This window comes from Myxine glutinosa, chromosome 4 (genome assembly GCF_964187855.1).
Source record: "Myxine glutinosa chromosome 4, kmMyxGlut1.1, whole genome shotgun sequence".
Lineage (NCBI taxonomy): Eukaryota > Metazoa > Chordata > Myxini > Myxiniformes > Myxinidae > Myxine > Myxine glutinosa.
Genome location: NC_136264.1, coordinates 14,090,622 through 14,114,038, shown reverse-complemented (window position 1 = coordinate 14,114,038; position 23,417 = coordinate 14,090,622). Strand labels below are relative to the sequence as shown.

Below are 23,417 nucleotides of genomic sequence, written 5' to 3'. Positions count from 1 at the left end.
TCCAGAAGGAGTTAATTGATTTAGGAATTCCATAGGATAATTTAGTGCCTCTTCAGGGTCATCACAGACAATGGAATCAGTGCTGAAGTACGTCTTTTCTTCCCCAGGAAATGCATCCAGTATCTCATCGTTGATCACAAATGTGGATTCATTCTTTGGACACAACACGGCGCGTTGTGCCAGCGCATCATAGTTTGAATGGATTTCGTTCAAATTACCGAAAACAGCCTCTGCTAAAGAAATGTTGTCTTCTACACAGATACGATCAGGCAGTCGTATCAAATCTGAGTCAGGAATTGTTTCCACAGTCCCATTTCCAACCGACAGTAACCATTTTGAGAATTCTTCGTCATCATTGGCTCTCATGTTTGATGTTAAGTTCAGCTGTTTGAACTTTGGCCACAACTTGCTATGCTTGATGCATGTGGCGATGATTGCTGCAGGTTCAGCGCGAGGTACAACGGGCAAAACCTGCCTGAAGTCCCCACCAAGAAGTAAGACCTTTCCACCAAAAGGAATGTTGTTGCTGGTTACATCCCGGAGACATCGATCAACAGCCGCTAAAGCATATGCTGGAGCCATAGGTGCTTCATCCCAAATGAATAGGTTGGCCTTCCTTAGAGCATCTGCATCTTTACTCGTAGGTGATATGTTGCATGTGGAGTTTTCCAAAATGGGCACTGGCAATTTAAATCGATGGTGCGATGTACGGCCCCCTGCTAGCAATGTTGCTGCAATGCCCGAGTACGCCATTGAAAGAACCAAACGACACTGGCCTCGCAAGATGTGCAGAAGCGTATTATAGAGAAAGGTCTTGCCACTTCCGCTCGGTCCATCAACGAAAAACAACCGGTTGCCTGTGTACTGGTCCCTACAATGAACGGCCTGTAGGACCTCATCTACAATTTGGATTTGGTCATCATTTAGTAGTTGTCTGTTGTTTTCACCTTTTTCATGTTCACCTCCCGGTACATACTGATAATCATCGCTCGAAAGATCTTCAACAGTGTCTGGAGGTACTGGTAACTGAAATGCTTCCAAGGTCTGTCCATGTCTCAGGAGGAAGGACTGTATTTCTCGCAATGCCATGAAAATACTCTGTTCCAAGATATGGCCGCTGTGCACAAAATCTTCGCAAAGGTCGTTTTTATATTTTTCCCACAGTGCCGACGTGTCTGTTGGTGTGCAGAATATGCATAGGGTTGCAAAAAGAGATCTCAATTGTTGTGGCATGGCAAAGATAACTCCATCAGCTAAGGACCTGTCCCATTCTGTATCATCTTCTGTTAAATGTAATTTCCTGGCTGCATCCTTGTATGTTTCACAAACTGCTCCATCTACGGTTCTGAGATCTTCAAATGATGTTTTACCAGGGCAGTGCAGCAGGAGTACACGAAGATGAAAGCGCTCAATGTCCATAGGGCTTGCCGAAACCATGCGTCCGATAACCTTGTTGCCGCCCCGGCGTCGAAGTTTCCATGTCTTTCGTCCATCTTCAAATACGTAATATTTTGGAATGTCATGGTACAGATAACTTCGTGCCTCAGGGTCTCTCTGGTTTAACTGAAACCAAGCTGTAAGTGTTGTACCCCTATGTCGTACAATGGCTTCTTCCTCGTTACCATCCCTGAACACAACAGTCTGCAATTCAGGTAAGTGTACCGCAAGTCTGGTGATGGAATGGGACTGTTTGTGCATTTCAAATTCCATCAATCTCCATGCTGCCTCTGGGGCACTGACATATCTGCAGTCCAAATAGGTCTTTATTTTGTCCACTTCCACTCTCCCGCAATCTCGAATTTCGATGCTGGCACAGTCATGTCCCTTGTACACATATTGAAATAAGTACTTTATACTCTTTATGCTTGCGCAAACCTCAATGTTGATGTGTGCTCTGTACTTCTTCAGTAAATAAGCATTGAATGGGACCACAAATTGGCAATCAACATCGGTTCCATGAACGGTTATGGTGGGTCCATTTGGGGGACGCTTGTAAAGGGCATAGCCATCTATGCTCGCAAGTGTCTCTGCAGCATACGCTTTTGGAAAGCCTTTACTGCACACTCCATCTTTCACACAAATCGAATGGCGATTTAAAGTGCCACACGGACCATGTATCATGTGAGACTTCACCAAGGAATGGATCTCTGGTGACTCATTTGAATTAGGAATTTGTGCAGAAACAATTCTGTCAATGTCTTCGGCGGTACAAATTTTCTCTTCTTGGCACAACATGAGTAATATGTGGGCATGCGGTAGGCCACGCTTCTGATACTCGACGACGTAGAGAAATGCACGTACTTTGCCCAACACGTGCTTCTTCGTTATATCGTCGATTAACTCTTTTAATTTCAGATGAAACATGCGTGCCACTAAATCTGGTCTGCCTTCAGCTCGTTGGTGTTGTCCGATGTTTTCTTGTATCTCTGTCCATTTTGGATTCCACGTGAACGTGATGAAAAGATCTGGTTTTCCGAATTTGCGAACAATGGCCATAGCATCTTGGTAGTTCTGCTGCATAGCTCTTGGACTCCCTGCAAAACTCGACGGCAAAATGACGATACGACCGACAGGACGTTGGTTATCAGCAGCAACGTTCTGGACGTGGTCCAGTAGTCCTCTGTATTCCATGGCTCTAAGGGTTTCCTGATTTTGTTTGAAGTATTGCAGTCGATTTGCTTCTGCCTTGCAATATCCGTCGACAACATACTGCTGGAACAATTTCCCCGAAGAATGGATAGTGCTGAATTCATTTCGAATAGCCAGTCGGTAGGCATAGAATTCACGATGAGTTACCTTGTTTCGAACCGCAGTCTGTCGCTGGTGAGGCATGTTTATCATCCATCCAGGCTCGCCATGTGGAAAGAGAATGGGATATGTCATGGGATCAATGCGAGAGGAAAGTGGAGAGAGATTGTGTAAGCCCTGGTCATGCAAATGAACCTGGAAATCCCTGTTTGCAGGTGGTTCACCATCTTGTCCACTAACGAAGACAGCAGCAATTTCATCAGCAGTTGGTATGTTGTAACGTCTTTGGTCGTCTGCACACAGTCGACGAAAATGCATTTCCAAGGTAGAAGGGAGGCGATCTTCAAGGACAGCTTTCCTGATTTCTTCCTGTTCACGCTCGAACATAGTCTTGTAACATGTGACATAAGGATTAACGTCAGATAGTATGTTGTGCAGTTCTGCCATCAATTCTTGCAAACATCTGTGATTCTCAGGTCGATTCATACGTTCCTTTGTAGCTTGAGCTGTATCCAAAATAAATAATTGTGCAAATTGTGCTTGTTCATGTACATGTGATGGATGTAATGGACCACAGCGATGGTAAATTTGACCGTGGATTTTGAAACAGTATGGTCCATTTCCTGGAGGAGATGAGATCTGAGCACCCATTGATGCAAAAGCTAATGCCGAATTGTAATTCCGGATATTGTCTCGGAAGTTGCGACATTTTCCATCGTCACCCTGATAAAGTTGTTGCAGTCGAGCAGGTACGGCAAATAGTGGAGGCAATTTAACTTTTCCCTTGGAACAACACAGTGTAAATCCATCCCCTTGTCCTGTTGATTCATTTGTGAAATGGTGTGCAGAACAGTACACACATGGTGACGTCATTGGACCGCAATTATGCTCTTGAACAATATTATCGGATACTTCGGCCGGATTCATTATGGTTGCGGTTGTATATGTTTGCTGAGCACTCCAACGTCTTTGTTGCTCAGCATGCCGTGCGAGTCTGTGTTGGCGTTCGTCGAGGGTCTCGTTCTCCCTCCTCATCGTTGTTGCAGCAGCATCCTGTGCGAGTCTGTGTTCACGTTCCTGAACTGTCTCGTTCTCCTGTCTCATTCGTTTTCTTGCTGCAACCTGTTCAAGTCTGCATTCTTCATCGACTGTGTCATTCATTTTGGAAATGGAAGTTTCCACGCAGCGCATGAATTGTCACGAGTCAAGAGGAAGTGTCTCGTCAATCGTCATCATCAAATGACAAATAAATTACATTGTGAAAATTAAACATTTCAAATAAACCTATTTAAAGTGTGTGCGCAAATAACTAATAAATAAAAAAACGAAGAAATATCTCTCGGTAATTTCCTGAACCATATTTTACTTCCGGCTAATAATGTTGAATGAAATAAAAACGAAGAAATATATGTCGTTTTGTGACGATTGTCATCAAAAGTAAACGGTGAATTCACTCGGTTTATTCGGTTCGGCTCGGTTCACTCGGTTTAAAGAAAAAGCGATAATGTCGACATGTTGCCGTCTGTGTCATGTTGGGCGGTGTATGATACTTGTTGGCGGTTGGGCTGTGTTGGGCGGTGATATGGTGTATTTTTTTAAAATATATCTTAGTAAGGGAAACATATGAAAATCTGTTAACTAAATTGTTACCAAAAAATTTCTTCACCAATATGTTTGTAAAGGTGTGTAATAACATGTGTTAAAATGTTGAAGGTCAACTCCCGTGGGAAACCCAGAAAAAAAGCTGTTGAATTCGGGCACCGAAAAATTATTTTCGAGAATTTTTATTTTTTTTAATCGGCCCTTAAGTAACTTATGAGGGGTCAAATAAGGGTTTTTCATGATTCTGAGTTGATTGTTAACATTTATATTTCACCACAGAAACTCCTTTGTGGAAAAATAATTTCTAAATATATCTCATTTTCTACTTTGCAGGACATGGAGTCCAGCAATATGGATGAAGACGTTACTCCACCTGTGCATCATTAGCATCAGCCGTGCACGCTCGGATACACCAGCTGAAAGGCTCATACAGGCAACTCCAAAGGGATACTCAACTTTATTGAAACAAGCAGAAACTGTCGAAAATGTTACTGTTGTGGAACGTATGAAGGAGGCTCAAAAGGAAGGAAAACTGAGGTACCACCAGAAGTGTAAAAATGATCTGTACAACAACTTTGTTGCAACCACCAAGAAGTCAGCTCAAGCATCAAAGGCAGAGAAAGAGTCATCAAAGTTGAAGAGAAGACGCACTACTTGTGAGTTCAGTTCATCAACTGGCTGCAGTTCTAGAAGATCACAGTCAGTTGACCTCCTGTATAAGGATGTATGCATTCTTTGCAACCAACCAGCCCAGCTCTACAAAAATAATCCAGCACAAGCTAGAAAGAAATACAGAGTGCCAGATAATTTGACTGCAGATACACTGAAGGCAAGCTTGCTGAAGACAGCACGGAGTCGCGGGGATGACTGGGGCACTGAAGTCACTGGACGCCTGGAAGGGATCAACGACTTGGTAGCAGAAGAAACTGTACCATTTGCGATGCAAACTTATGTTTGCGAGAGGTGACAGTTTGTCCAAGACTGATGAGGAAGGAAAAAGGAAGAGAGGACAGAGGAGTATTGATGAGGAGCGAGAGGCAGTTTTTATTGAATTCTGCGAATGGTTAGACTCAGAATTAGAGCATGGGGTAATGAACATGGACCAAGTCCATGAAAAGCTGCAGGCGTTTGATCAGTCACCAGAGAAGAGCCTTTCTTATTCAAAGCATTGGCTAAAGATAAAACTTCTAGAGAAATACGAAGACACCTTGTATTTCACAACACAGGAAAGAAGGGCAGATGTACTCTGTCTCAAAGATGGCACCGACAATATTCTGCGAGCGCATCATGCTAATCTTGACCATGGAGATGAGAAGACTCAGATCATAAAGACGGCACTCAAGTTCATATCCAATGATATTGCCTTGATTGATTTAGGTCCAAAGTCATACCCCACCACACACAGTATGACTGACATCGATAGTCAGCTGACACTTGTTCCTGCAAGCCTTCAGATGTTCTTGAGACCGATTGTCAAGACAGACGAAAGAGTTGCCGTTTGGGGGCAGAATTTTATTAAGGCCTGTCGACCTCGGTCTGGAGTATTGCCACACCCAATGGGGCTTGCCATACAACTTGATCATAGATTTGGGTCAAAATGGATGCTCAACAAGTTCCACCGGCTGGGATACACTGAGTCTTACACGGAGACACAAAACTACAAATACTGCTTCCTTAATAGTAGGAGTGGAGATGATGTTCCAGATACTTCTGGCACTCTTGACACCATTGTGGAGGAAACCGATGAACAGATCAATGATGAGGTTGCGGTTGATGCTGCGCTTGAGGATCAATCAGTGATGACAGCGAAAGTGCCAGCCAGTGAAAGTGAATTGTCAAGTAATGATCAGGTGGTCTTTATGGAGGTTGGGGAAACAAACAATGCAGTCACTCAGTTTGTTGGAGACAATATAGATTTAAACATTGTCTCTATTCACGGAAACACTCCCTTTCACTCAATGGGTTGGATCGAAGTCACCTCTCCGGCACCACCTTTGCCAGATCCACAGACAACAGCAGCTTTCCCCCGGGTGAAGTTGAAGGCACTCGACAAAGCTAAGATCCTGAGAGGAACTGAAGTAAAGATTATTCCATTTACGAACAGGAAACAGATAGGAACGAACGCGATCATGTTTCTCCCCCTCGCTGAGCTTTCCTCCTCCCTGGCTCATGATCAGCCACTCCTCACTCCAGGTGACACACTCTGGGCAGCGGGGTGGGTGATCAAAGCCAACGATCCTGAGTTCCCACACTCCAACTGGAATGGCTGGATGAAGAGAATCCATGCTAATGATGCAAAGCAGAGCACACAGATCGAGTTCCTCCCAGTTATTGAAGGAGACCCTAATGACCTCAACACCATCTTCACAACTCTGAAAGAGTGCATACGGCGCGCTGGGGTCGCTATAGTGACCTTTGATCTTCCGATTTGGCTGAAGGCTGTGAATATAATAAAGCAGGCAAATCTACCCGTCATTCCAAGGTTGGGTGGTTTTCACCTGCTGAAGTCTTATCTTGGATCAATGGGTAACATCATGGAAGATTCTGGACTACTAGATGTGATCCAGTTGATCTATCCTGGAAGTACGACAGCCAACCACATCATGGATGGAGGATGTTTTGACAAGGCAATCCGTGTTCACCTCCTCATCGATGCAGCCATCTATCAACACATCATGAAACTTGCCTTCACTGAGGAGGAGCGTGGTGACATGAAGACCTTCATGGAGAAGGTGGCTGATGGGAAGATGGGAGCCAGACACTCAGACCCAGTAGTGCCAGTGTTTGAGCAAAGGTTTGAAGAACCCCAGTGACTATGGATGGACAATAGGTGTGCATGGGCATGAGCCAGTTCCAACACTGGACCCCACGGCTCCTGAGGAGCTATTGCAGTTCACGAGCTGTAATTGTCATGGAGATTGCAGCAACCGGCGATGCAGCTGCAAGAAGAATGGGGTCACGTGCATCTCGGCCTGTGGAGTCTGTAATGGCATTACATGCAGAAACTGCAGTCATGATGTTGTTGAGTCTGAAGAAGACATAGACAATGACTGTTGAAACTTCTGACATTGTAAATGAGAAATAACTCTTGAGTATTATATATGTATGTGAAATAAAAGCTACTTTGTGTGTAAATGTAAAAGTGAAAATATAAATGTTAACAATCAACTCAGAATCATGAAAAACCCTTATTTGACCCCTCATAAGTTACTTAAGGGCCGATTTAAAAAAATAAAAATTCTCGAAAATAATTTTTCGGTACCCGAATTCAACAGCTTTTTTTCTGGGTTTCCCACGGGAGTTGAACTTCAACATTTTAACACATGTTATTACACACCTTTACAAACATATTGGTGAAGAAAGTTTTTGGTAACAATTTAGTTAACAGATTTGTGAAATATCTCATAAAATGCCCTTACTATCTCTGCATTCCAGTGTACGTGCCCTCCCCCCTCCCCCGCCCGGCAACGCTGGGTACTTCTGCTGGTAACGAATAAAATAAAAACGAAGAAATATCTCTCGGTAATTTCATGAAACTCGGTGGAATTGGATGAAATTCGCTCGGTGAATTCACTCGGTTTATTCGGTTCGGCTCGGTTCACTCACTCGGTTTAAAGAAAAAGCGATAATGTCGACATGTTACCGTCTGTGTCATGTTGGGCGGTGTATGATACATGTTGGGCGGTTGTTGGCGGTTGGGCGGTGGGCGGTATTTTTTTAAATATATCTCTGCATTTTCCCGCGTTGCTGACACCGAGTCTAAAACCATCAATAAAAATGAAACTCAGATGGTGAGTTAGATTGGAGATAAAGGCGTGAGAGAGACTCAAGAAGGCTTTGAAGTTACAGGCGTTTGAGATTTCATTTCGTTCTATAAACGGAAACTTTCATCGGATTTTCTTCCCGTTTTTTTTTAACCGAGTCTAAAACTATGTTAGCGACTGCGAAAAATGAAATGATATATCGAATTAGAATTGAAATAAATCTGTGTGAGAGAGAAAGACAGCACGGGCCTAACTAAACAGGCCTCAAAGCTATTCGAGAAGGAGGAGTGGGTGGAGCTACTCTGCAAACTGAGTAAGCCACACCCCGGACAGACGTCCAACAGACAGAATCATCTACGCCTATTATAATATAGACTAATGGGGTCACCCGTGGGAATCCCACGGGCATGGACGTGTGTGACATTTCGACATATTGAGTTGGATGCTGCACCTGTTTCACAATAACACACACACACACACACACACATACACACACACACACACACACCGACACACATATACACATACACACACACATACATACACACACACGCAAACACACATACACATACACACACACACACACATGCACGCACACGTACACGTACACACACATGTACACCGACACATGCATATACACATACACATATGGATACACACACATGCACACACATACACATATACACACACAGACACATACACATATACACATACACACACACACATGCATACACATACACACATATACATACATACACACCCACACACATGCACACACATATATATACACATACAGACACACATATATACACATACAGACACACACATATATACACATACACACATATATACACACACATACACATGTGTACACACACATGTACACCGACACACATGCACACACATACACATATGCACATACACATATACACACACACATATACACATACAGACACACACACACACATATATATACACATACACATATATGCACGCACGCACGCACACACACACACACACACACACACACACACACACACACATATATGCACGTGCGCGCACATGCACACACATACACACACACACACACACACACACACACACACACACACACACACACACACACACACACACACACACACACACACACACGTCCCACATGTATATATCCCACATCCCACATGTATATACATGTTTAAAGTGTACGTGCCCTTCCCCCCTCCCCCGCCCGGCAACGCTGAGTACTTCTGCTATTAACTAATGAAATAAAAACGAAGAAATATCTCTGGGTAATTTCCTGAAACTCGGTGAAATTCGCTGAAATTCGCTCGGTGTATCGGTGAAATATTTTATTTGGGAGGTGTAGAATTGCTTCGAACGAAATATCTCTTAGCAATTTCCCGTCTGTGTTTCATGTCCATGCACACGTGAAATGGAGTTTGTTTTTGCACACGTGAAATGAACATGTGAACCTTTACTTCCGGATAATAATGTTGAATGAAATAAAAACGAAGAAATATAGTGGGGTCACCCGTGGGACATTTCGACATATTGAGTTGGATGCTGCACATTCAAAATGGTTACTGGCAATTCATCAGATCCAGAAATGGTGTAATGAACACAATTTATTTATTTCACATAATATGTGACCCCTCACTCCTCTCCACCTGACACTCTCCTCTCTCCACCTGACACTCTCCTCTCTCCACCTAGCACTCCTCTCCTCTCCAATCCCTCACATTCCTCTCCTCTCCAATCCCTCACACTCCTCTCCTCTCCAATCCCTCACTCTCCTCTCCAATCCCTCCTCACTCGCCAATCCCTCACACTCCTCTCCAATCGCTCCTCACTCGCCTCTCCAATCGCTCCTCACTCGCCTCTCCAATCGCTCCTCACTCGCCTCTCCAATCGCTCCTCACTCGCCTCTCCAATCGCTCCTCACTCGCCTCTCCAATCGCTCGTCACTCGCCTCTCCAATCGCTCCTCACTCGCCTCTCCAATCGCTCCTCACTCGCCTCTCCAATCGCTCCTCACATTCCTCTCACCTCTCCAATCCCTCACACTCCTCTCCTCTCCCTCACTCTCCTCTCCAATCGCTCCTCACTCGCCTCCTCAATCGCTCCTCACTCGCCTCTCCAATCGCTCCTCACTCGCCTCTCCAATCGCTCCTCACTCGCCTCTCCAATCGCTCCTCACTCGCCTCTCCAATCGCTCGTCACTCGCCTCTCCAATCGCTCGTCACTTGCCTCTCCAATCGCTCGTCACTCGCCTCTCCAATCGCTCCTCACTCGCCTCTCCAATCGCTCCTCACTCCCCTCTCCAATCGCTCCTCACTCGCCCCTCCAATCGCTCCTCACTCGCCTCTCCAATCGCTCCTCACTCGCCCCTCCAATCGCTCCTCACTCGCCTCTCCAATCGCTCCTCACTCGCCTCTCCAATCGCTCCTCAGTCGCCTCTCCAATCGCTCCTCACTCGCCTCTCCAATCGCTCCTCACTCGCCTCTCCAATCAATCCTCACTCGCCTCTCCAATCGCCCCTCACTCGCCTCTCCAATCGCTCCTCACTCGCCTCTCCAATCGCTCCTCACTCGCCTCTCCAATCGCTCCTCACTCGCCTCTCCAATCGGCTTTCCCCGTCTCGTTTCTCTCGTTTTTCTCCCGTCTCGTTCTTTTTCTTGCTCCAAATCGGCCCGTCTCGCCCGTCGGCCCGTCTCGCCCGTCGGCCCGTCTCGCCCGTCGGCCCCTCGGCCCGTCGGCCCGTCGGAATCGGAAATCGGGCCGTCTTGCTTTCGTGCTTGCGCGTAAATAAATTGTGTTCATAACACCATTTCTGGATCTGATGACTTGCCAGTAACCATTTTGTAAAAATGAATGTGCAGCATCTAACTCAATATGTCGAAATGTCACACACATCCATGCCCGTGGGATTTCCACGGGTGACCCCGCAAGTTTGCATTGACGTTCGTCGATGGACTCGTTCGCCCGTCTCATTCGCTTTCTTGCTACATCCTGTTCAAGTCTGCGTTCTTCATCGATCGTCTCATTCATTTTGGAAATAGAAGTTTCCACGCAGCGCATGAATTGTCACGATCCTCAAGAGGAAGTGTCTCGTAATCATCAAATGATAAATGGCAAGTAAATTATATTGTGGAAAATTAAAGATTTCAAATAAACCTATTTAAAGTATATGCGCACATAACTAATAAAAAAAACGAAGAAATATCTCTCGGTAATTTCCTGAAACATATTTTACTTCCGGCTAATAATGTTGAATGAAATAAAAACGAAGAAATATATGTCGGCATCATTGTTGACGTTTTTGTGACGACTGTCATCAAACGAAAAAGTAATATATCTTAACGGAAAAGCAAAAGCGAATTTTTAATATATATCGACACGTTGCCGTCGGTGTCATGTTGGGCGGTGTATGATACACCATGACGCGATTTAAAAAAATATATCTCTGCATTTTCCCGCGTGTGTGAAATGTTTGTGGAAAATAAAGATTTCAAATAAACCTATTTAAAGTGTATGCGCACATAACTAATAAAAAAAACGAAGAAATATCTCTCGGTAATTTCCTGAAACATATTTTACTTCCGGCTAATAATGTTGAATGAAATAAAAACGAAGAAATATATGTCGGCATCATTGTTGACGTTTTTGTGACGACTGTCATCAAACGAAAAAGTAATATATCTTAACGGAAAAGCAAAAGCAAATTTTTTATATATATTGACACGTTGCCGTTGGTGTCATGTTGGGCGGTGTATGATACACCATGACGCGATTTAAAAAAATATATCTCTGCATTTTCCCGCGTGTGTGGAATGTTCTCAATTATTGCTGACACCGAGTCTGAAACCATCGATAAAAATGAAATCATATGGTGAGTTAGATTGGAGATAAAGGCGTGAGAGAGACTCAATGGCCTTGAAGTTACAGGCGTTTGAGAATTCATTTCGTTCTATAAACGGCAACTTTCATCGGATTTTCTTCCCGTTTTTTTTCAACCGAGTCTAAAACTATGTTAGCGACTGTGAAAAATGAAATGATATATCGAATTTGATTTGAAATAAAACTGGGAGAGAGAGCAAGACACCACGGGCCTACAAAACAGGCCTCAAAGCTATGCGAGTTAATAAAATGGTGGATATTTGTTTATAATTATATGAAGCCACTCCCAGAATGGGTGGAGCTATGGGTGGAGCTACTCTGCAAACCGAGTAAGCCACACCCCGGACAGACACCCAACAGACAGAATCATCTACGGCTATTATAATAGAGATGATCATACAGCTAAACCATTCTAAGAGGATGAGGTCGAACCACTCATTTGACCTTCCACGTTCATGTCCGCCCCCATCACTTCACTGCATATTCTGGACGAGCCCCCCCACACCCACCCGTCTCCTCCTACACCACTCCACCTCTCCCCACATTCCTTTGCTCTCTCTGTCAAGTCAACCTTGAATTTTTTTTTAAACCCATGGAAATTTTTTGTTGAATGTCCTTGTGTTATGTCATTGAATATATCTCAGAGTAAACTTAGAAGTAAATTATCTGATTTTATGTAAGAGTTGGTATGGTCATTAAACATTACAAGCGTTACGCCTAGGTCCCCCGTCGGTGAAGTGATGTGAGTTGACAAAGTGGAAGACGCAAGGCGGCCATCTTGGATTTTGACGTGGCGACCCAATTTTCAAAAGCGTTCTTCCTTATGCGTAGATACACCCACACACCAGATTAGAAGTTAGTAGTTCGTTTATTTTTCAAGATATTCTGCTCACAAGGTTCAGACATACATGGCGGCGACCATCTTGGATTTTCACGTGGGTTGCATCCACACACCAAATTAGAATTCGGTCCTTCGCTTGTGCACGCACGCATGCACGCATGTACGCACACACGGACGGACGCACGGACGCACACACGGACGGCGGGGAAAACCATAGTCCCCCTTTCGCTCCGCGGTGCGACGGGGGACAAAAACACCCATAAATAGCCATTTAATAACAATTTTATTGGGGGTCTTTCTGCCATTGGTCCTTTTTCATCTAATATTGCAATAACGGTCCAAACTGTAAGTGTGCCAGCACAAAAAGTGATTTTAACACAAAATGCACAAGTATTTCAGCATAACAATTTGGCTCCTGTACGACGATGTTTCATGCGGATACTGGATGGATACTCCTGCTGTGTTGGGGCAGCAATGTCGTGCAACCTGCTTACCTTGCGCTTGGCATGAAGTTGCTCATGGTACTTGTGAGAGGAATCACCTGGAACAGAACTACCCCAAAGGCTGTAGCCTACGATGGAGTAAATCACTGCCATGGAAATCAGTGGAAACAGATAGACGACCACCAGCAGGACCACGTGATAACTGCAGCACACAATAACAAGGATATTCATTCCCTGCATGTCAAATTATGTATTTTAAATCTTTCTAATTATCAATTTTTATCATTACTCACCATTAAGAAATAATTAACAGCCAAGTTAATCACATTTATTTATGTCCAGTAAAGTTTTGAAATCGAGAACTGCCATGGCCTATGGGCTTTCTTTGTTATCAAATACATGAAGTGTTTCTAACTACTCACTCACTTATTCGATCACTCATTATAGCTTTCCTATTGCAGATTTCTATTTCTCATGACATATATTATGTCAACTTGATGAGATCACTGGATCAATGGCACGTGTACATATATATATACAGTCACGTGAAAAAGTAAGTACACCCCATGTAAAGTTTTGACTTTTTCAACACATTTCAACATACAGCTATTTGATCTTCATTTCAACAATATTGATAGATAAAGGTGATATTAAAGCGCGGCGTTACGCGCGCTGCTTGTGAGCAAGGAGGAAGCGGACAAGCGGTAACATATAAACGTCTTTATTGTAAGACTACACTGTAACACTCAACTCCTCCGGGCTGGTCGCCCGGTGACCGGTGTATATCATGAGGCCACGCCTACCCCTCGGGCGTGGCCACCGCCCACTTGGTGCGTGGAATGATGTCACCACGCCAGTGGGCTTTTGTGTCCGCCACACGCGCCCCCCCAGAATTCCCGCGCACCTGGAGGGCCAGTTTGTGGGGCAGTCGAATGACCCGGCCGAAGCGCCCCCTGGCGATCGGCGGCGTCCGGGGTGCAGGGATACCAGGTGGGATGCCCCTGGCTGCCCCTGGGATGGGTGCAGGACCGGGGGGCGCCGTGGCGGCGGGGCTGGGCGGTGCCGGGGGTCTGCCCGCAGGAGGGCGGCCCCGACGTGGGGGTCGGGCCACTGGCGGTGGATGGTCCACATCGAGGTGGGCCGGCTTGAGGCGGTCTACCGAAACGCGGTCAGGAGTACCGCCGATGTCCAGGGTGAAGTGCTTCGCCCCGGTCTCCAGCACGCGGAAAGGCCCGTCGTACGGGGGCCGCAGTGGTGTCCGATGGGCATCGTGGCGGACGAAGACGTACTCCGCCGTGCGAAGCTCCGGGGCGACGTGCGTCGGTGGGTGCCCGTGGCATGCCGTTGGCACCGGGGCGAACCTCTGGGCGGTCTCTTGCAGAGCGGAGCGCTGCTGTGCCGCGGACCATGGTGCCGTGGAGTTGGGGAGGAACTCGCCCGGCACCCGCAGCGGTTGCCCGAAGACCAACTCCGCCGCGGATGCGCGCAGGTCCTCCTTGGGCGCCGTCCGGAGGCCCAGCAGGACCCAGGGGAGCCTGTCGACCCAGCCGCCGTCGCGGAGGGTGGCCCGGAGCGCGGCCTTCAATGAGCGGTGAAATCGCTCACACAGGCCGTTAGCCTGGGGGTGGTAGGCCGTGGTTCGGTGCAGCCGGACCCCGAGCCCCTGCGCAACCGCCCCCCAGAGCTCCGAGGTGAACTGGGGGCCGCGGTCGGATGAGATGTCTGAGGGGGCGCCGAACCGGGCGAGCCAGGTGGCGATGAAAGCCTGCGCGACATCGGCCGCCGTTGTCGACGCCAAGGGCACGGCCTCCGGCCACCGGGTGGTGCGGTCCACCATGGTGAGGACGTGGGTGAAACCCCGCGAGGGGGGCAGAGGTCCCACCAGGTCCACGTGGACGTGGTCAAACCGGCGTTCCGGCACCGTGAACGGGGCCAACGGGGCCTGGGTGTGCCGGTGCACCTTGGCGCGCTGGCACGCGAGGCATGTCCTGGCCCAGCCGCGGACGGCCTTCCGGAGGCCATGCCAGACGAACTTGTCGGCGATCAGCCTTTGGGAGGCCCTCGCGCCCGGGTGGGACAGGCCGTGGATGGCGTCAAACACCTGGCGCTGCCAGCCCGCGGGCACAATGGGGCGAGGACGCCCGAGGGAGACGTCGCACAAGAGGGCCGCGCCCGCACCGTCGAACGGCACCTCGGTGATGCGGAGGCCCGTGACGGCGGTCCGCAAGGCCTGGACGTCGGGGTCAGTGGCCTGGTCCGCTGCCATCCGGGCATAGTCGATGCCGAGGTGGACTGCGTGGGCGACGGCCCGGGAAAGGCAATCCGCAACCAGGTTGTCCTTCCCCGCGACGTGCTGGATGTCCGTCGTGTACTCGGACACGGCCGAGAGGTGACGCTGCTGCCGGGCCGACCACGGCTCGGTGACCTTGCCCATCGCGAAGATCAGCGGCTTGTGGTCGACGAAGGCAGTGAACGCCCGGCCCTCGAGCAGATGGCGGAAGTGCCTGACCGCCAAGTGAAGTCCGAGCAACTCGCGGTCGAAGGTACTGTAACGGCATTCGGGCGGGCGAAGCTGCCGGCTAAAGAACGCCAGCGGTTGCCAAGCTCCACGCACCCATTGCTCGTGCACCGCGCCCACCGCGTAGTCCGAGGCATCGGTGGTGAGGGCGATCGGTGCATCGGGCGCCGGGTGCGCGAGCATGGTGGCGTTAGCCAAGGCGAGCTTCGCGCCCGTGAACGCCGTGTCCATCTGCTCGGTCCAGGTAACGTCGCCTTTGCCCGGCTTACCTCGGAGAGCTTCGTGCAGGGGGCACAGGAGCTGGGCGATACGGGGCAGGAACCGATGGTAAAAGTTCACCATGCCCAGGAACTCCTGCAGCCCTCTGATCGTGCGGGGGCGCGGAAACCCCTTCACCGCCTCCACCTTGGCCGGCAGGGGGACGGCTCCGTGCCTGGTGACACGGTGCCCCAGAAAATCGATTGTGGCGGCGCCGAACCGGCACTTTGCGGGGTTCACAATCAGGCCATGCTGGCCCAGGCGTTCGAAGAGCGTGCGGAGGTGGCGTAGGTGCTCTTCGCGGGACGCGCTGGCGACGAGGATATCGTCCAGGTAGACGTAGACAAAATCCAAGTCGCGCAGGACGCTGTCCATCAGTCGCTGGAACGCCTGAGCCGCATTCTTCAGACCGAAGGGCATGCGCAGGAACTCGAAGAGTCCGAATGGCGTGATGACCGCCGTCTTCGGGACGTCCTCCGGCCTGACGGGGACCTGATGGTAGCCGCGTATGAGGTCCACCTTCGAGAAGAAGGACCTGCCCGCCAAACGGGCGGAAAAGTCCTGAATGTGGGGGACGGGGTAGCGGTCGGGAGTCGTGGCGTCATTGAGACGGCGATAGTCCCCGCACGGTCGCCATCCCCCGCCGGGCTTTGGCACGATGTGCAGCGGCGACGCCCAAGCGCTCTCTGAGCGCCGAACGATGCCGAGTCGCTCCAGGGTAGCGAACTCCGCTTTTGCCACCGCCAGCTTCGTCGGCTCGAGGCGGCGTGCCCGGGCGTAGACCGGTGGCCCGACGGTGGGGATGTGATGGGCCACCCCGTGCTTGACGGCCCCCGCCGAGAAGGTGGGCCGCGTGAGGGCCGGGAAGCCGGCGAGGAGGCGGGTGAATGCGTCCGCTGCCGGAAGCGTACAGACCAACGTGGCCGGAACCGAATCGTTCGGCAAGCCGCTTGGCAAGCCGCTCGTTGAGCTGGGCAACGCACATGCGAGCGAGCTGAACGTCTCGGCCTGGACAAGCCGTCTGCGCTTGACGTCGACCAGGAGCCCATTAGCGCACAGGAAGTCCGCACCAAGCAGTGCCATGGGCACGTCGGCGGTGACGAACGTCCATCGGAAAACCTGCCCTCCAAACCGCAGAGAGAGGCAGCGTTTTCCATATGTACGGATGGGCGTCCCGTTCGCGGCAAGCAGCGCGGGGCCCCCACCCGCGGCGTGCTTGTCTGACGTGCCGGCGGGAATGACACTCACCTGTGCTCCCGTGTCGCACAGGTAACGGCGCCCGGAGAAGGTGTCCGTTATGAACAGCAGGCTGCTCGAACGGCCGGCGCTCATCGCCACAATTGAGCGCCGGCCCGGGCGTTTCCCGACCCGTTGAAGGAGCACGGCGGATGACACCGCCGAGCTTCGTGGCCGAACTTGGCGTGGAACCAGCACCAGGTGGTGGAGCTGGAGGAGCGCGGCTGGCTCCGCCAGGCCGGTGGAGTCGACGGGTTTCCCCGCGGTGGCGGTTTTCGCCGCGGCGGTGGGCGGGGCGTGGCGGCGTTCACGAGGTGCGTATCAGCATGCTGCTGAACCACAGCGTGCTGTAGAAGATGATGCTGTGGAACATCAGCGTGCTGTAGAAGATGATGCTGTGGAACATCAGCGTGCTGTAGAAGATGATGCTGTGGAACATCAGCGTGCTGTAGAAGATGATGCTGTGGAACATCAGCGTCGAAGGCCGTGACGGCCACGCCAACGCTCGCCCGCGTGTCCGAAGCGGCGAAGTACTTGTCCGCCTCGGCCGCCAATGCTCGGGGTTCCGTTAGCCCGGTCCCGGCCAACGCGAGGCGAACCTGCGCTGGAAGTTGGCGACGGAAAAGCGCCCGGAATAGCGAACCGGGGGCTTCGTCGCCCAACAGTGACAGCATATGGTCCATTCGGACCGACGGGCGCGTCTCACCGAGCTCGGGGAGATCCAGGAGGCGATCGGCCCGTGCGTCGTCCGTGAGGCCGAACGTGGCTAGGAGTAGCCGCTTGAGTGCCTCGTACTTGTGGCCGTCCGGTGGGTGGCGAAGGACGGACACAACTCGAGCGGCCGTGCCGGGCCCGAGGGAGGCGACGACATGGCAGTAGCGCAGGTCGTCGTTGGTGAGGCGCCGAAGCTGAAATTGGGCTTCGGCTTGAACGAACCAGACTTCGGCCTGGGCCTCCCAAAATTCGGGAAGTTTAATCGCCATTGCCTTGTCGTTGGCCATTGCAATGGCGTCGTGTTCGGAAGGATCGCTACGGCAGATCCAACGTCGAGGGTCACCAGTAAAGCGCGGCGTTACGCGCGCTGCTTGTGAGCAAGGAGGAAGCGGACAAGCGGTAACATATAAACGTCTTTATTGTAAGACTACACTGTAACACTCAACTCCTCCGGGCTGGTCGCCCGGTGACCGGTGTATATCATGAGGCCACGCCTACCCCTCGGGCGTGGCCACCGCCCACTTGGTGCGTGGAATGATGTCACCACGCCAGTGGGCTTTTGTGTCCGCCACAATATAATGTAAAAAATATCATGAAACATTTACATTTTGTAGTCCATTGTATAATTTAAATAAACATAAATGCAAATTTCGCATGTGGAAAAAGTAAATACACCCTTGGCTCTCATAGGTGGTATTGCCCCCTTTGGCAGAAACAACCTCAAGTAGGCGTTTCTTATAACTGTCTACCAGTCTCTGACATCGACTGGGAGAAATTTTTGCCCACTCCTCCATGCAGAATTCTTTCAGCTGTGCGATGTTTGAGGGGTTTCATGCATGCACAGCTCGTTTCAAATCCCCCCACAACATCTCGTTGGGATTTAGATCCAGGCTTTGACTTGGCCATTCCAGAACCCTCCATTTCTTTCTTTTCAGCCATTCCTTGATGGATTTACTGGAATGTTTCGGGTCATTGTCATGTTACAAGGTCCACCTTCGGTTGAGCTTCAACTTTCCGACAGATGGCCTCAGATTATCCTCAAGCACCTTCTGGTACAATGAAGAATTCATAGTGTATTCTATGATGGTGAGCTGCCCAGGCCCTGATGCAGCAAAGCTGCCCCAAACCATAATATTTCCACCACCATGCTTTACAGTTGGTATCAGGTTCTTGTGGTCAAATGCTGTCTTTGGTTTTCGCCAAACATGTTTTCTGGTACTGTGGCCAAATAGCTCTACCTTTGACTCATCTGTCCAGAGCACATTGTTCCAGAAGTGCTGGTCTTTGCCTCGGTGTTCATTGGCAAACTTTAGTCTTGCCCTGATGTTCTTTCTGGACAGGAAAGGTTTCCTCCTGGCACACCTCCCATGTAGATCAAATTTGTGCAGCCTCTTTCTAATGGTAGACTCGTGCACTTTGACATCAACAGTGGCAAGAGCTACCTGTAGGTCCCGTGATGACATTCTGGGGTTCTTAGAGACTTCTTTCAGCATCTTGCGGTCTGCTCTCGGGCTGAACTTGTTGGGGCGGCCTGGCCTGAACACGTTGGCAGTTGTTTGGAATCTTCTCCACTTGTAGATGATCTTCCGGACAGTCGAATGATTGATTTTAAATTGTTTGGAGATCTTTGTAAATCCCTTCCCAGACTCGTAGGCATCTATAACCTTCTTTCTGAAGGCCTCAGAGAGCTCTTTTGATCTAGGCATGGTGACGCCGCACACTTCAACAACAAAGAGCAAACCAAACTAAATGTCTGAGGTTTAAATAAGACAGGTTCCTCCAAGATCCTCTCGAACGATGTTCTCATCATTTGCACCTGAGCTGGTGCACCTGATTCTAATTTAAGGTAATTGAAGTAGTGATAAATGTAGGGGTGTACTTACTTTTTCCACATGCGAAATTTGCATTTATGTTTATTTAAATTATACAATGGACTACAAAATGTAAATTCTTCATGATGTTTGTTACATTATATCACCTTGATCTATCAATATTGTTGAAATGAAGATCAAATAGCTGTATGTTGAAATATGTTGAAAAAGTCAAAACTTTACATGGGGTGTACTTACTTTTTCACGTGACTGTATATACACACACACACACACACACACACACACACACACACACACACACACACACACACACACACACACACACACACACACTACATATATATATATATATATATATATATATATATATATATATATATTGTTGCGGATATGGGATTTGGATCCATCCATATCCGCTTGTAAATATTCCCCTATTTCCTCAGTACTTCCCAACTATCCCCAATTCCCCATTCCCTAGTCCCATTTTCTGTAAACAACACTCTGTAGACCCGACCTCCCCCTATTTCTCCCATTAAATGTCGCATCCAGGTCCACCGCATCTCACGTAGACAACTATAGGACATCTTGCTAGTTATTCTTAGTCTATGTCAGTTAAGGACTCGTTTCCATTAATTCTGACTCTTCGTTGCACCAGAATGTGATTGTATGGCACCGTTAGGAAGTTTAGGACCTCCCAATACCTCCCCGCAGCTCTTCCTCACGGTTCAACAACAACAACAACAACAACAACGGCGGCGGCGCGGGGAGTGCGCGTCCTCACTCCGGCTTGGTTGGTAGGGGGTGTTGGGAGGGCACCATGCCTTTCCAACGAGCCGCCATCGAGCATGTGCTCGACGGGGTTACCAAGTAGGGGCTCGCTGTCAGCTCCTCGTCAAGGGCGGAGCCCGGTAACCCCCGCACCCAATAGAAGCGGCGGACCGATCCCATCTGGGGCGGAGCCAACGAGCCGAGGGCGTGTCACTCCCCGCTGAGCATGCGCAGGAAGAGGGAGGTGACGTCAGATGCGCGCTGAGCTTGGAGAGAGAAGGACGCCACCAACCGAGCGCTGTGACACCTCCCTGCATCTTTTGGACCGTGCTTTATCCTGTCCCTGAGCCAAGGTGCACCTTGTGCTATCGACTGCCTGTCCTTCCCTGCCATCAATCCCTGTGTAAGTCAGTCTTGTTCCGTTTGTCTGTGGTCTGTCTGGGCTAGATAAGATTGTGTCTAAGTGCCTATCTCTTCTGTGTCTTTACCTCATTACCTTGTAATCTACCCCTTTTCTCCCCCACTAATTATATCCTCCTCCGGAGGTCTTGAGAACTGTACCCCTTGCGTCGTTTCCTCTTATCCCAGTCATTGTGTCCTTTCCATCATTGATTTAGCGTAGCGCGATTTGGCCAACGTTCGAGTGGAATCGGGTGAGTTGGGGGTAATCGGGTAAACTGTGCGAACACGGCGGCCATTCCGCTGGGCCCATCATAACATCTGAAGCCGTGTCCGTAACAATTGGTGTCGAGGAGTGAGATCGGACCCGAAGCGCGCTTAACGCGCTCAAAATTACAAGTAACCGAAATTTGTTTTGTTGTAAAATAAAAACCCGAATTTTGAAAGTCGCGCTATGGCAGATCAAGACGGCTGGGTTCCGGTAGAGGAGAGTGAGGCAGGGTCGATCCAGGACCAAATTGAGGGACATGAGGAGAGCGAAGCAGTGAGGGCGGCAGGTTCGCAAAATGGCGTCCTCGCGCACGAGGTTGCGGGCGCGCAAAATGGCGCCTCGCACATGGCTACGTCGGCCGCACCCGCTGCACAAGTGGGAGGGATGGCCCAAATGCAGGCCCTCATGGAGCAATTTATGGTACAAATGCAGGCGTTCCTCAACCTGCAGAAGGACGATATGAGGGCTAATAGTCAGCAATTGGGGAATCGGATGGATGCTCAGAGTGAGCAAATGAGGGCTGATAGTGAGCAAATGAGGGCTGATAGTGAGCGATTGGGTGAGCGATTGGAGGGCCAAATGGGGGTAATGGGGAACCGGATGGATGCTCAGGGTGAGCGATTGGAGGAGCAAATGGGGGTAATGGGGTCCAATAGCGAGAAATTGAGGGAGGACATGGGGTCCAATAGCGAGAAATTGAGGGAGGACATGGGGGCCAATAGCCAACGGTTAGAACAAAGGATGGGGGCCCAGATCGGAGGGTTAGGGAGTAGAATAGAGGGATTAGACAATAGATTAGGGGAAATACAGGAGGGGTTAATGGGGGTAGAACACAGAATGGCCGTTCAGGAGAATCAAATGGAAGGGATGAAAAAGGGGTTAGAGGGGTTAGAAAACAGTATGGAAGGCAAATTGAGGGACATGAGGGACCAAGCGGAAAGGGAAGTTAAACAAATGGGGCAGCAGATAGAGGGGGTCAGAATGGGGGTAGAAACTAAATTGGATGCTCACAGGGAGGAAATGGAGCAGATGAGGGTGGCATCTGGGCAGGAGATGCAAGTGATGGGAGAGGAGATCAGAAGAGGTGTGAGTGAGGAGGTCGGAGGAGTGCGCGAGGAGGTGAGGCACTGTAAGGAGCGCATGGAGAAGGAGGTGAGAAAGGGGACTGTAAAATTGCAAGGTGGTATAGAGGAGTTGACGCTGGAAGTGGAACAGCTGACGGAGGGACAAAAAGAACTAACGGAGCAGGTTCAAAGGAACACTGCGGTACTAGGAGGGTTAAAAGCGACACAAAACGACATAAAAAATGACTTGATAGCGACACAGAGGCAATGTCAGATGGTACGTGAGGGACTGACAACGAGGTTGGACGAGGTGACAGAGGTAATGGAGACGAAGGACCGGCAGGTGAGGACGCACATAGAAACGGTCAAGGTGGCCTTAGAGGACGAGCTTGAGGAGGCGCATGAGGAGATGAAGGAGGTGAAGCAGAAATTAGAAGAAGTGGAAGAAGGGGTGAGCGAAATTAAGAAGCGACGGAGAGAGGATAAGAAAGAGATAAAGGAGGAAGTAAAAGAATTGGTCCAAAGTCTGTGTTCGGATCGTGAGGATGTGCTCATTAACCGGATGAGGGATTCGCAGGTGATGGAGGAGAAGCGAAGAGAAAGAGGACCCGGTGTAAGTGGTGACCAATATGGTCGTGCGTATGATGCGCCAGGTGATGTAATAAGCTTGGGGGTCGAGATGGACCCGGGTGTTCGTGAGAGGCCGTTGGTGAAGTGTGCGACAGGTCTGGTGTGTGAAAAAGGAGGTGTGCGAGAAAGTCCGACTCTGGGGTGTGTGAGGAAAAAGTGCGTGCCAAGGAGTGAGGGTGCTGTCGAGAGTGAGTCGGTCGTAGCGCGTGTGCGAGGGAGCACATGGAAGCGCGTAGTGAGGAGTGTTACGGAGGGTGTAAAGGGAGAATGCACGCCTGTGGTGAGTGTTACAGAGGATGTAACGGGAGAGGGTGTGCGAGAAAGATGTGTGACGGACAGGTGCATGGGGAAAGAGTGCGCTGTCAAAAGTAAGGAAGAGTGTACGCCTGTGGTGAGTGTTACAGAGGGTGTAACGGGAGAGTGTGCGCGAGAA

At 49.5% G+C, this 23,417-nt stretch overlaps 1 protein-coding gene across 1 annotated transcript in view; it reads right to left on the bottom strand.

The window, feature by feature from the left end:
* TACR3 (tachykinin receptor 3) overlaps nt 1-23,417 on the bottom strand; it is a 134,592-nt gene that overhangs the window by 22,134 nt on the left and 89,041 nt on the right. Inside the window, exon 3 of the mRNA XM_078775181.1 lies at nt 13,346-13,496. Within this exon, the coding sequence (XP_078631307.1) occupies nt 13,346-13,496 (151 nt within the window). The remainder of the gene's footprint in view (nt 1-13,345; nt 13,497-23,417) is intronic.